This window comes from Medicago sativa, chromosome 4, assembly GCF_051527215.1.
Source record: "Medicago sativa cultivar Bolivia chromosome 4, Bolivia_mono, whole genome shotgun sequence".
Classification (NCBI taxonomy): domain Eukaryota; kingdom Viridiplantae; phylum Streptophyta; class Magnoliopsida; order Fabales; family Fabaceae; genus Medicago; species Medicago sativa.
The window spans coordinates 61,822,106-61,836,888 of NC_140752.1; the positions used below are offsets into that span (position 1 = coordinate 61,822,106).

A 14,783-nucleotide genomic window follows, 5' to 3' on the forward strand; every position below is an offset into this window, starting at 1 on the left:
TAAATTAATATGAGTAAGTAATAATAACAAAAAAGAAGTAACGTGTTTATTGTAGGAAATTTACAAATGAAGAATTAAGAGCAATTAAGTCTTGTAAGCAAATTAAAATGTCACGTGTACTATTTTTTTATCTTTATAATAATATAGATTCGTAAATTCGTATATAGTGAATGAGTTAACTTGTATATACCAACAATTTTTTTTATTGATATATCAAATCACTTTGTTTTATTGGTGCATCTAATCAAATTGCTTTGTTTTAAAATATAATTAAAAAATATGAAAAAATAAACAAAGACAATAAAAGCCAACCAACAACATTCCTTCAAAAAAAAAAAACCAACAACATTAACGTAGCAAAATTATAATTTGAAACGACCAAATTATTTTTTTAAGGAGAAACAACTAAATTATTCCTTCAAAAAAAAAACTAAATTATATATTTCAGCTAAAAAAATAAATTATCAACAAACAATTTGATGATAATGCCAGTAAACACTAAAAAGATCATTAGTACGTGTTTATATCCATGTTTCATAGAAAGAAAAAAAAATCTCCATGTTTCATAGATCCTTATCAATCCTTCTCAATCTTAATATTCTTCAAAAATTCTTGGACGAAATTGTACTGCTGCTACGTGTTGATCATGATATCAAATGATCGCTTGAAAGGTGTGAGTTCAAAATTTAGATGACTAATTGCTAGGTCTGGCCTCCACGTTACATATTAGATCCATAATCCCTGGACTTTGATAAAGAAGTCTATAAATATAAAGAAGTCTAGAATTTATAAGTGAATTAAAAAAAATGATAGATAATACTATCAAATAAAAACAATACAATGAGAGAAAACTAACAGAAAATAGTATAAATGAAAACATCTTTTTACCCTAACCACCATCATATACAACTTTTGTTACGATATTTAGAAAGAATTCTGAATTCTTTGAATGAATATGAAATGGTGAAAGTTGAACCAATATTTATAGAGAAAAATTGAGCAATACAATTGTTGATGCTGATCTTAAATTAGAACCTTTTTTACACGTAATTATAAGACATTTATGGACATTAAAGGGTGATTGTTTGATTAGTGGAAATACACATACAAAATGAAATGGTTGTAGGTTCAATAGAGAGCATATTCTTATAGGATGCCACTTTTGTATTGGCATTCATGTCGGTATCAATTGTAATAAATAGCAAGGTCAAACATGTGTTAATATGTAACAATGATTTATAAATAGCCAATAATCAAGCTACAATTAGATGATGAGGTGCACATGTGTATTAGTGATGCTAAGGTGTGTAATACATTAAATGAAGTTTAACATAGAAGAGTGCCAAGTGTACTTTTCAAAAAAATTAAGGTAAATATATATAATAGAGATTAACATAATCAGATGCAATAAAACACTAGATTCCTTAAACTTAAAATATTCACATTGCTTTAATGATAGCAATTAGTGATGATTAAATAAAGAGGAAGTTTGACTTGCGATACAGTCTATCTTCTATAGCTTATCCTAAAAATTGGTTTAAAAACAAAAAAAAAAACAAAAAGTGTACTTTGTTTTTAATGTAACAATAAAACATATGACTTTTGTAAAATAAATGATAGAAGTTTGTTAAAGAAGAAAACAAAAGGAATGGTAAGAAAATAAAAACCTAAACAAAAGGATCACCTAGGACATCTAAAGGATCAGATAAGAGGTTTCAACCCAAGGGCTTGGGGAAGGGTAAATCCGGCCAGAGAAGTCGTGAGAAGTGTGAGAACCTTTTTCGATCAATATATATACATAACAGTTATAGGGTAAATGTTACCGTATTTGGCAAGAAAGAAATGATAGAAACTTTAATAATAAGGCAAAATCTATGCCTCATTTGTTGGATAAGGTCAAGTATTTATCGATGTGCTTGCTTTGCTTGGGAAGTGGTGTTGGAGAATGTTAGTAGATAGAGGGGGATTGTGGCATAGGGTGTTGGTGGCTAGGTATGGTGAGGTGAATGGGAAATTTGGAGGCTGGAGTGGTTCTTCTTGGTGGAAGGAGGTAGCGAAAATTCGTGATAGGGATGGTGTGGACGGCGGTAGGTGGTTTGAGGAGAGTGTTGTGAGGAAGGTCGGTGATGGGAGGGAGTCCTTTTTTTGGACGGATGTATGGTTGGGTGGGCAGCCGTTGTGTAGGAGGTTTAGGCTGTTGTTTGATTTAGCAAAAAAGAAGTCGTTTACAATTGCGACGATGCATGTGTTGGGATGGGAGGAGGGCGGGGCTGGTTGGCGGTGGCGGCGTAGGTTGTGGGTGTGGGAGGAGGAGATGTTAGAAGAGTGTAAGACTTTACTTTCTGACATTTCTTTGCAGAATAATGTTTTAGATCATTGGCAGTGGAGACCTGATCCCAGCAGGGGTTATTCGGTTTGAGGTGTGTACCGGTTACTTACCACTCAGGAGGTGCACAACACTGTTGTTACTACGGATTTAATTTGGCACAGACATGTTCCTTTAAAGGTGTATATTCTTGCTTGGATACTTTAGCGGAATATGTTGCCTACCAAAGACAATTTGGTGGCCTGAGGCATCATTCCTTCTGAGACTCAGAGTTGTATTTCACGTTGTCGTGGCATCGAGACGGCGCAACACTTGTTTCTTCATTGTCCGTGTTTTGGTTCTTTGTGGGGTGCAGTTCTGGCGTGGCTTGGCACTTCTACTATTGTGCCATGTATTGTACAAGATCATTTCTTTCAGTTTGTTTATGTTTTTGGGGGTACGCGTCGGCGCAGTAATTTCATGCAGCTTGTTTGGCTTTGTTGTGTGTGGGTTATATGGAACGAAAGAAATAACAAAATTTTCAAGAATAAGGAAAGCGACATTCACCACTTGTTAGAAAAAATAAAGATATATTCTTTTAGGTGGATGAAAGTCGATAATGTTAATGTTAGCTTAAATTTTCATATGTGGTGGTCGAGCTCATTTCTTTGTTTGGGCATCGGCTAATCAATTTATGTTATGGTTCCCTTGTGACTGGTTACCTTGTATACTTTTGACGTCTTTGTTGGCACACCTTGTGCTGATAAGGAGTCTATTGCGATTGTAATATATTCCATTTTGGCTTGTTAAAAAAAACATATTTATCGATGTGGTGGCCGAAGAAAAATGATGCAATTGTTTCTATTGGGTTATTTGGGTGGTGGCAGCGTCCTTTAGATTACTTAGATGTTTTTACTTTGCTTCTTATTATTGGTGAAATGTTGTATTTAAAAAAAAAAACAGTTATATGGTAAAATATTATTTGATGATCCAAAAAATGAAATATATAATTTGATTTTATTTATTTTAAGCAATACATTACACACCTGTTGGTTGCAAATTCAAATCACAATTAGATTTTTTTTTTTTTAGCATATTGGTATGTTATCAAGCCAATCCCAAATTTTCATTCAATCTATCCCTACTTTTGATGTAGACTAAACCAACTTTTTATGAAACTTTCATGACTATTTTTTAAGTGTAATAATAATAACTTGCATAACTTTAGCACGAGGACAGAAGAGCCATTAATTAGGTGATGTCCATATCAATTTTATTTTATTATCAATTTTTAAGGATGCAAAAGAATAGTACTAATTAGTTTAGATGAACTAACATCAGTAGTACACTCTCTAATGCTCCTATTTCAAAATAAAAATTCTATGATATCGAAAATGTGTAGATGCTACTAAATTAGTAGATCCCAAAATCTAACCGATCGTGAGAGTTGAAAAATGATCAAATCTCCAAGAGTGTGTTATATTTATTTTTTTGAAGAGGAAGAGTGTGTAATATTATTTTTCATAACGATATAATTTAGGTACAGTTTGTTAGTTTTTACTCTTTTTCAATCACAATAACAATTCAATACATGACAAATATATCCAACATATAAATAGAACTATTATAAATTAAAATTAAAATCAATCCATGTAGCATCCTATAATTGGTGAACTAACACCTAAGTTTTGTCATCTTATAATTGGAGGACTAATTACATCTAAATTTTTTATTTTATTTCATAGGTACTAACATTTAAGTTTTGTCGCCCTATAATTGGTGACCTAACACCTCAGTTTTGTTATTTATGGAATTCATTATTGAGTGAACATTTTCACATGGTTCATGCGTTAAAAAATAAAACTAGGTTGATTTTTCCATAAGTGTAATTCAAACGGTAAAATATTATTCGACCAAAAAAAATGGTAAAATATTATGAGTATATTTGATATGTTATTACGCAGGTGTCCCGTGAGCATAACTCAATTGGTAGGACAATGCATTATTATATGCAGGGGTCGGGGTTCGAACCCCGGACACCCCACTTATTCACCTTATAAGATGAATTCTAGTCACTAGGCTACTTGACCAAAAAATTATGCAGGTTTAAACTTGTAATGTCACTCCTCTCTACTCTAATGTGTGTGAATTTTGCTGTTAGACTTTTTTACACACAAAAACCACAATAATTTTATAATACAATGGGATGCATGAAAATAGAGCTTAAGACTGAATTCATTATAATTTATAAATTTATAATTATGTGATATATATATCTTTACACTTTTTGCATTCATAATAACCGTTTACAATTTTAAGATAAATATTTCATTTCTTTTATAAAATTTAAATTTAGATTAAGATACTGTCAGAGAAAACTACAAACTTTATCGAAAGTTATAATAGAATTTACATATGACATGTATATCAACAAGAGAATTGTGGAGTTGAATCTAAAAACATTTTTGGTTGCGTGGTGGGTTGCCCCAACCGCACGTCTAGGGGCCTTTCACTGTGAAAATGAGAAGATGATAAGTGTAGCTTAAAAGAAAGTGTATCTGGTGTGGTGGATTCGGAAACAAATAGATATTATTAAGTCACAATGCGAGTGCAAAGTCCAACCATCATTATTAACCCTCCCATTTTATTACTTTCTCCTTTCCACAATGAGTAACAAATTTGCAAAATAAACGATAGTCTTGATTTTCAATAATTCTAAATCTACTATTAATTATTTTCCTAATGCCGGTTTCAATTACCAATCTTATATTTAGGGGAGTGATTAGAACTTACTGAAAATTTTGTGAATGTAATAGAGGAGTGATTATAACTTACTGTAAATCAACCAAGTAGGTCTCTGTATAATCAACTCTATAAAAGTTTTATAAACTTGGATTGATATAAGATCATGTTGTAATATTCTCTCAAACGAGAGGTATAATTTTAAGGGTGTTTTGTTTCAAGGTTGGAATGTGAGATTGGAAATGCAATATTCATGTTTGTTTTAAGTTTTGAGAATTTGTTTCCAGAAATGTTATATTTCCATAAATGTTATTTATATATGATTTCTTCTATTGTTATTCGCATGCTTAAAGGATGAGAACCTAACATTTCCATAGGAATAAAACTCAATTTGCTATAAATTCTCACTACCACTAACATTTATTTCCATTTTTATTTTTTTAATTAATTAATTTCTAAACATTCCAAGAAAATCTAAATTTTTACCAAACATATGGATAGGAATATAATTATTCCTAGGAACGTCATTCCAAAGAATATAATTTCTTGTAACACACCTTAAAAAATATATATTTTGTACGAAGTCAAACACAAACTAAAATTTTTGTAACTTGGCATCAGTGACAACAACCGTTGTTTTAAAGAGATATATGGAGAGACTGATTATACTCAATTCTTCAGCAAGACAATTATCATAAATGTTGAGAAAACTAGAAGGTCTCTAATGATACAATTATCATAAATGTTAAGCTTAAATAGGAAAATAACAAACTCTAAAATATTATAGAAAATAACAAACTGAAACAAGAACAGAAAATTATTAAAATTGGGCTAAAATAAAAATACTATGAAATTATTAAAGAAACCCTTCTACCACACGTTGTAAACTATAAAAATACATTTGTATTCTTATTTTCCTTTTTCTTTTCATTTTCAAGAGATGGTGTTGCAACTTGCCAGTAGCTTGAGAAGCACTTATTTGTGAGAGAGAAAAAGCACCTCAAACAAGTAGTTCAAAGAAGGGAATAGTGATATAAGTCATCAGTGTTTGGGAGGACCAATGTGTTGTAAATGGGTACACTGCTGAGTGGTGAGGGGGCTTGTCAGGAATCCTTCAATCTGAATTTTTGTTTGGTGGAAAATAGATTTTCTTTTCATCTTTTGTAATAATAAGTATGCGATGTTCTTTTAAAAATTAGAAAAAGAAAATTTAAAATAAAAAATTAAATTAAAATAAAACAGTTGCTGCCAAAACACAAACCATACTGCATTTTCCAAGTTGTCTCACATATTAAATGAGCAACTGTATATGTTGCTATGTTTGTCGGATATTCATATTACAAACCTTCATATGATATCATATCAACAGAAAACTATTACTAACTCATTTATGGACAGTTTAGCATGGCAGGATAAACATTGTAGTGTGTGAGAGGTGCAATGAAAAGAAATGATAAGAAATTGAGATTGAATTTGGCTCTAGGGTAAGAAAACTTCATTTTTAATAAATTATTTTTAGTTAAAATTGAATGTGAAATTATTTATATTTAGATGCATTCATATAAAAATGAATTGAAAAAAAAATTAGTGTAAAAATTACAGGGAGAGAGTTGAGCTAAGGAATTAAAGGAGTTGAGGAGTTAAAGATTCGATATTCAAGTCTTGACAAGAAAAAAAAACTAACATAATAATTAACATATTAACATTTATCATTAAAAAAGATAGAGTTGATTTTAAAGACAAAATCAATTATAATGGACATCACTCAAACTCAATCATATCTAAATCAATTTTATGTGTTTGGAATCATCAAATCATACACACACAATCTTTCATAGTATTTACAAATTTTCAATTATATAATTTGTTTAGGTTTTCCTAATTTTTCTTCACTAGAAATAATCATATCTGATGTATTATTGGATACTAAATACGGACACATCTATTGGTTAGGATTCAAAACTTAAATTGTGTATTTTCAATTATATTTCATTGTAGAATCATCATAATATTCCTTTGCACAAATATCAATATTTAAATGGTAACATCTCAATTATGGATTGAGTCTACATATTATGTTTCCTTTGAAATTGTCATCTTACATCAAATTATTTCCAAATTCACAAAAGGAAAAAACAACAGACAAAGAAGAACTTGTCACTGATTGTTTGTTTATTTATCTTTATACATAAACTTATGTTGTCTAGGGTAGGACCTTAAATCCTCAATCACTCACCCCACAATCACACTGATGAAAGAAATTATCAACAAAGAAATACCAAAACTATTTTTAATTAAAGTGGCATTAATGATTACTCCCTCATGTCGCTATTATAAGTAAAAAAAAATGACCTTAAATTTCGGTCACTATTATATGCAAAAATTAATTATTTTTCAACTATTTAATGTTAGTATTCTTAATATATAATTTAATTCAAAAACATTTAATGCAGGTAATTGAGTGATCATTCAATACCAACAAGGATACTGCTCCTTCCGTCTCAGATTATAGAACGTTATGGTCATTTTAAAATAATTAATAAATGTAATTAATGTTGTATAGAAAAGAGAAATTATAAGTAATTTTAGAAAATTTTCCTTCATTAATGATATAGGAAAGATAAATTAAAGAATTAAAAGAAATGGGGGTAATAAATAGTCGAGAGTATAGTAGGAAAAGTAGCACTTATTGCTTCATTGGTATTGTAAGGCGACTTATAATTTAGACCAATTTTTTCTCCAAAGCGATTAATAATTTGGAACGGAGAGAGTAGTAGCCAATTTCACTTGTGTTTTACATGAAATCTAAATAATTTAATAGTAACACGGGTTTTATAATTGTTTCTAATTGAACTTTATTCTTTGTAGTTATAGTGTGAAAGTTTCACCACTTAGCATACACTTCATTATATATGAAGTACCTATACTTCATATTGAATGTGTGTCTAATGTCTAACACATGTCGGTTTTAAACATCAGCACATTGTTTACTTTTAAAAAATTTATTTTCTCAAATTATTATCGATATTGATGTATAAGTGTCAGCGTCGTGTTTGATGTCATTGTCCGTATGAGTGAACAATGAAAATGGAAAAAGCAAAGGAAAGTGAATGTGGGGAAGGGTTGGTTCTGTACTGTCTTTGCCTGTCCCCTCCACCCAACACACATACACTATTTCTCACTCTATCTCCAAGACTCTTAACAGTTTAAGACCAAAAGTCACAACCCACATTGGCTTTACTTGCCTTTTGTTTCTGTGCTTCCTATGCAATTGTCTCTGTCTTCTGCTCCCTCTTCTATGTACCTACAAATGGAGATAATGGAATCATACTTTGAATTTCTTGTTATTATTTGATAAACAAATAAATATATACTCTTCTCTTTTACCTTCCTTTTTTTCTTATCTTTAAGCCTTGTTTGCAATATGAAAAAAATTTCATCATTAAAATGTCCTCATTTTTCATGATACTATAGCATAGCCTCAACTTTTTGAATTTCACTTTTTAGAATCCACTTGGTCACACCCTTTTTTCTATCTTTAAATAAAGTTTGATCATTTTTCAATTGTGGTGTTCTTAATTCCATTTGAGACTCTCTCAAGAAACAAAGACAGTGTTCATGGAAATTGATCTAAACAATGAAGTGATTGAGGTTGAGAAGAATGCATTGTGCCTTAAGGAATGTGAAAAAGGTTTTTGTTTCTGTATTTCTTGTTTGTCTCCTTCAACTTGTTCATCTTCAAGTTCAACTTCACCACTTGTTTCTTCTTCTTATCTTGAACTATGGCATGCTTGTGCTGGTCCTCTTACTTCACTTCCTAAGAAAGGAAATGTTGTGGTGTATTTTCCACAAGGTCACTTAGAACAATTTGCTTCTTTTTCTCCTTTTAAACAATTGGAGATACCAAACTATGATCTTCAGCCTCAGATCTTTTGCAGGGTTGTCAATGTCCAGCTACTTGTGAGTACTCAATTATACTCTTTGAATTAACTATTAGTGTTTACCTATGAAGCACAAACACTTCTCAAATTAGACTTGTCCCGGTGTCGGACACGTGCCGTGTCAGATACCGACACATATAATTACACTGAATTATGTGATTTTTTCAAATTTTTAGAGGTGTCGGTGTGTCCGTATCCGTGCTTCATAGGTTGTTTACTGAATTCATGTAACATATTTTGGTTTTGCTTAAATTGTTGTTTCTTTTAACAGGCCAACAAGGAGAATGATGAGGTTTATACACAAGTTACTCTGCTACCTCAGGCTGAGGTTGGTTTTTTTTTTTTTATGTTCTTTATGTTTGGTCTGTGTTTCCAAACATGTTTATTTACTATTGATAAATGAAGAGAAACCATATTTTGACACACAATTTGACATAAAAATTATTTGATTAACTACTTTCAGTAGATGGTTAATGAATACTTCCCCGGTCAACTTTTTAGGTTCTTTGAATAATTGATGTATTTGGTCTATAATATCAACCAGATACATCAGTTATTCAATGAATTTAAAATTTGATTTTTTTTTGCTTATAATAGTGACCGGAGGGAGTAGTATAACAGATGTCACAACTCATTAACGATCCCCTCAACAGTGGTTAATGAAGTTCAAAATCCTAGTTAGTTGTGTTTAGTGGATGGTTAATGATTTGTGATACCTTGTTATATTCATTAACCATCAGTTTAATGTAGTTAATCACATATTTGAAAGTATTAACCATCTAAGTTGTTTTCGAATTTTGATGTCAAATTTGTATGTCAAAATAACGCGACTCAAAAGAATGTCTCAGTCAACATGTATCATGTTCTTTTCGTTTTTCGCCTGAAATGTTGAGATGTGAAAGTTAACGAGTGGAGTGGCGGAGGGAGAGAGTTTGAATTCTACCACCAGTTTAATGCTAACTATACTAACATTTGTAGTTCAAAAATACATTATTTTGTTTTTACACTTCCCATTTTGAGTAACTTTGAATAGATGGATTGTTTTGGCTTTTCAGTTGGCAGGGATGCATATGGAGGGAAAAGAAGTTGAGGAATTAGAAGGAGATGATGAGGGAGATGGAGGGTCACTTACAAAATCAACCCCTCACATGTTCTGCAAGACACTAACTGTCTCTGATACGAGCACTCATGGTGGATTCTCTGTGCCTCGTAGAGCTGCTGAAGATTGTTTTCCTCCTTTGGTATGAAATCTTTCGGTGATGATCTTTTTGAAGTTTGATTTGTCTATTTTTCTATTATGAGCTGATGAAGTTTGATTCTTTCTATTTGGACTATCTTATTTGAGTTTATCTAATAGCATAAGCATTTGAGAAATGAGAGACTATTTGGGATAGTTTGTTGAAATAGCTTATGACTTATCCATAAGTTGTTTTCAGCCTATTAAACACTCTAAGATAGATTATGAAAACAGCTTATAACTTATGAAAACAATTGGACTTTATTGTATCTTTTCTTACAGAAACAGCTTAATTATGACATGTTTCAAATTCTTTTCTATAAGCTCTCCAATTTATGAAAACAATGTGGAACTTAAATGAAAACGGTTTGACTTTATTGCATCGTTTGTTATAGAAATAACTTATACATATAAACACTTATACGACATGTGTTTATGTTTTGATCACTTAATTAAATTGTTTATCCAAAAAGGTCTAAATCTCCATTTTATTTGTGGATTGCTCCTTTTACTTTTTACTATAGGATTATAAGCTGCAGAGACCCTCTCAAGAGCTTGTTGCCAAAGACCTGCATGGTGTAGAGTGGAAATTTCGCCATATTTATAGAGGTAATGTAATAAGAAAAATAAAAAAGTGTAGTTTCATAAGCTGACTAATCGATGCACAAAATAATATGGTACTAAATTTGTCAGGTCAGCCAAGGCGGCATCTACTCACAACTGGCTGGAGCATTTTTGTGAACCAAAAGAATCTTGTTTCTGGTGATGCAGTGCTCTTTCTAAGGTATGTGTGTTTGTGCATGGAGAAATTCCTATTTATATCCTAGAAGTGCCCTCTCGGCTTACAGGGGGCAAGATTGCGTACATCTACCTTCTCCAGACCTCACTTGGTGGAAGCCTCGCGCACTAGACTGCGTTACACTATGCTTTTTACCTGAGTAATGAATATTTATGGTTTGGTACTAATATCAAGGAGCTTATTGTCTTAGTGAATGTCACGTACCAAACTAGGAAAGAACATACTTCAAAATCCATGACTTCTTGTGAATGAGAATCAAGATTATTTGTATAGTCAAATTTCAAAAGCAGGAAAAATGAGTTATAATAATCTTTGAATGCCGATGGAATCAAACTTGAGATTCCAACTATACTGTCAAATAAAGAAAAGTCTTTGTTGTACCATTCTAGTATCTTTCAAATCATTACAGCTTTTATAAATGACTTTGTAGGGGTGAAAATGGAGAGCTGAGATTGGGAATCAGAAGAGCAGTTAGACCTAGAAATGGTCTTCCTGAATCAATTGTCGGTAATCAGAATTGTTATCCCAATTTCCTTTCATCTGTTGCAAATGCTATATCCACCAAAAGCATGTTTCATGTTTTCTATAGTCCAAGGTAAGAGTACTAACTAACTAATCTCTTCTTTTTGCATTGCAAGATGCAAGAAGTTCACACTGCAATTGTTTATCCTTAGATTTTGATTTGGTTGTGGAAATATAAATCAATAAAATCATTGGTTTTCCCATGTTACAGAGCAAGTCATGCAGAGTTTGTTGTTCCGTACCAAAAATATGTTAAAAGCATCAAGAATCCATTGAGTATAGGGACAAGGTTCAAAATGAGAATTGAAATGGATGAATCACCAGAAAGAAGGTAATGTAAAATACAGTTGTAGTATTTGCCACGATTTCTTCCTTCAAAACAGTTTCTTGACATGATATTGTCTTCCTATCTTGTAGGTGTAGTAGTGGTATGTTGATTGGAATAAATGATTTGGATCCCTATAGATGGCCTAAATCAAAATGGAGGTGCTTGATGGTACATTTGAAATTTTACTTTATTACTACGCAATATATTTTGACTATATATATACATCGAGAATAATTTTATTGCATTGTCAGTGTAAAACATTTTATTACACTGTCAACCAATCATAACTCATCATTTATATGACTTTTAAGGTAGATATGATTAAAGTGAAATATTTTTAATGATGAAACGGTTATAATTTGTCAGCTTTCTGTGACATACAACAGGTAAGATGGGATGAGGATACTGAGACTAATCATCAAGACCGAGTATCGCCATGGGAGATCGATCTTTCTTCTCCTCAGCCTCCCCTAAGCATTCAGTCTTCCCCAAGACTGAAGAAACCGCGGACCGGTCTACTGGTTACCTCACCCAATCACCTCATCACTGGTATGAATCCTAATGGTGAGATGGTATGCTTACTTCTGCTTAGTACTACATGTATCAGGGTCTATTTGGATCTTATTTTAGATCAATAATGTTATAAAATAGATTGAATGTATTCTTAGGATTATCTATTGAAAGTGAAATGCTAGAACTAATGTGAAAATTGATGATTTACTTTATACTAGATATCTCAAATTATTGTCGAAGACCCCAAAATTTATAAACACGGTCTTGATCCTAATCATATTCTTTCTTTGTTTCATTTATGGCAGCAGGAATCAGTGGAATGATGGGCTTTGAGGAGTCAGTAAGATCACCAAAGGTCTTGCAAGGTCAAGAAAATACAGGTTTTATGTCACTATACTATGGATGTGACAAAGTAACCAACCAGCCAGGTTTTGAGTTGAGCACTTCAAGTCATCATCAAAACCTGGCATCAACTGGAATAGGAAAAGTAGTTACATCCTCTGAGCTTATGAGTGTTAATCCTTTCAGTTATGCAGGCTTTATGGAAAGTAACAACTTTCCAAGGGTCTTGCAAGGTCAAGAAATATGTAAACTGAAATCCCTTTCAGGAAAAGCTGATTTCAACATCGGAGCTTGGGGAACCAAGCCTAGTTTTCAATCTGCATGTTTTCCTTACGGAGATATTGACAAAGCTAATCAAGCTAATATTTTTAGCTCAAAACACACCAATTTCATGAGTGATAATGTGCCGTTTAACACGCCATCGATAGTGGCAGGGAACATTAGAAAAGAAGTTGGAAGATCTGGATCTAATCTCCTCCCAGATGAGCATAAGCTGCAGGACAATGTTTCTGCTTCTGCTTCATTAGGGGATACGGATATAAATGCTCCAAATGATAAAAATGTCAAGGGAAAGGCAAATTCCTGCAAACTATTCGGCTTTCCTTTGTCTGGCGAACCTGGTAGCCAAAATTTACAGAACACGGCAAAAAGGAGTTGCACAAAGGTGAGGGATGATAACAACAAAAAGATATTATGATATGCTGCTTCTTTTTTAATGTTTGATGTTTTACAAACTATATAATATACACTAAATGAAGGTTCACAAGCAAGGAAGCTTAGTTGGAAGAGCCATTGACCTCTCTAGGTTGAGCGGCTACAATGATCTTCTGAGTGAACTGGAGAAACTATTTGGCATGGAAGGACTTCTTAGAGATTCTGATAAGGGATGGAGGATCCTTTACACTGACAGTGAGAATGACATAATGGTTGTGGGGGATGATCCATGGCAGTAAGTATTCTTCTTCTTTATGGATGCTGCTTTTGAATCTTTAAATAAGTTATCAATGAACATTAACTGTTTCAACATGTACTGAGATTATAGAAGAATTTGTTAAGTGATATCACTTTTTTTATTGTATGTTTAGATTGACTTATTCGAGCTTATCTACTGATAAGCACTTGTGAGACTATTTGAAAGAGCATAGATAAACAGCTTATGAAATGTCTTTAAGCTCTCCAGGATAGCTTATGAAAACAGTTTATATTAGAATAGTTTGATTTTATTTTATCTTTTGTTATAGAAATGATCTGCAGAGGGATATGAGTATGACATATGATATAACGTTATGACATCGTTCGATCCATGTGGTCAACTCTGCTTAGTGCGATAAGGCTTAGTTGGTTGGCTGGTTTTGTCATAGAAATGGCTTATAAATAAACGCTGAATTAAGTTGTTTATCCAAACTGGGCATTTAAGTTTTCTAGTGTTCTGTTTTGGTTGCAGTGAGTTTTGTGATGTGGTGTCTAAAATCCATATATATACCAAAGAAGAAGTGGAGAAGATGACATTTGGGATGATGACCAATGATGATACTCATAGCTGTTTGGATCAGGCACCAGTTATTATTGAACCTTCAAAGTCTTCCTCAGTTGGTCAGCCAGATTATTCTCCAACAGTAGTTAGAGTCTAAAGTTTCAGGGTTGTGTTGGTCTTGTTTTTGTACAAATTTAATTATCTATGTATAATTTGATGTTGCATTTTGGTTACTACCCTTTTGAGCTAGTTAGCTCAGCAAAAATTGCATGGTCAGTGCCAGAAAGATTGACAATTAACTGCACTAAATAAGTGCTAGTCTTGGAAGTTGGCATAATGTAATATAAGCCAATGTCTCTTGAGAATTGTGTACTCTAGAATTATGGTGGTTTTCATATTTCATGTCATGGTGGTGTAATATTACTAATATTTTTATGAATGTGTTTGGTTTGGGGTGGAATTTGGTTTACATTTTAGAAAAAATGAAAGTAGAGGAACATTTAAAATATTGTAAGGTGAGAATTCGGTAAATGCACTCTGGTTCAAAGTATATAGTAGAATTTTTCATGAAAGTTGCATG

At 32.2% G+C, this 14,783-nt stretch overlaps 1 protein-coding gene across 4 annotated transcripts; it reads left to right on the forward strand.

Annotated features, from left to right (window-relative positions):
* Positions 1-8,286: 8,286 nt before the first annotated feature.
* Positions 8,287-14,663, forward strand: LOC146930461 (auxin response factor 4-like). 4 transcript variants are annotated; one of them, XM_085701990.1, is made up of 12 exons: positions 8,287-9,007; positions 9,260-9,316; positions 10,044-10,229; positions 10,750-10,834; positions 10,919-11,009; positions 11,455-11,619; positions 11,758-11,877; positions 11,964-12,042; positions 12,261-12,438; positions 12,693-13,393; positions 13,488-13,678; positions 14,174-14,663. In XM_085701990.1, exons 1-12 carry the CDS (start codon positions 8,666-8,668, stop codon positions 14,358-14,360), a joined length of 2,382 nt encoding a protein of 793 aa, XP_085558116.1. In that variant the 5' UTR covers positions 8,287-8,665; the 3' UTR covers positions 14,361-14,663. The 4 variants fall into 4 exon arrangements, with proteins under 4 accessions (XP_085558116.1, XP_085558117.1, XP_085558118.1 ...); XM_085701991.1 differs by having other exon boundaries at positions 12,696-13,393; XM_085701992.1 differs by having other exon boundaries at positions 12,261-12,423.
* Positions 14,664-14,783: the final 120 nt, after the last annotated feature.

What these genes read in the sequence shown, in the direction of transcription:
- LOC146930461 (XM_085701990.1), top strand. Translation starts at nt 8,666, where the DNA reads ATGGAAATTGATCTAAACAATGAAGTGATTGAGGTTGAGAAGAATGCA. An exon ending in TTGTCAATGTCCAGCTACTT is followed by an intron (nt 9,008 to 9,259) that starts GTGAGTACTCAA and finishes TTCTTTTAACAG; the next exon opens with GCCAACAAGGAGAATGATGA. An exon ending in CAAAATGGAGGTGCTTGATG is followed by an intron (nt 12,043 to 12,260) that starts GTACATTTGAAA and finishes GACATACAACAG; the next exon opens with GTAAGATGGGATGAGGATAC.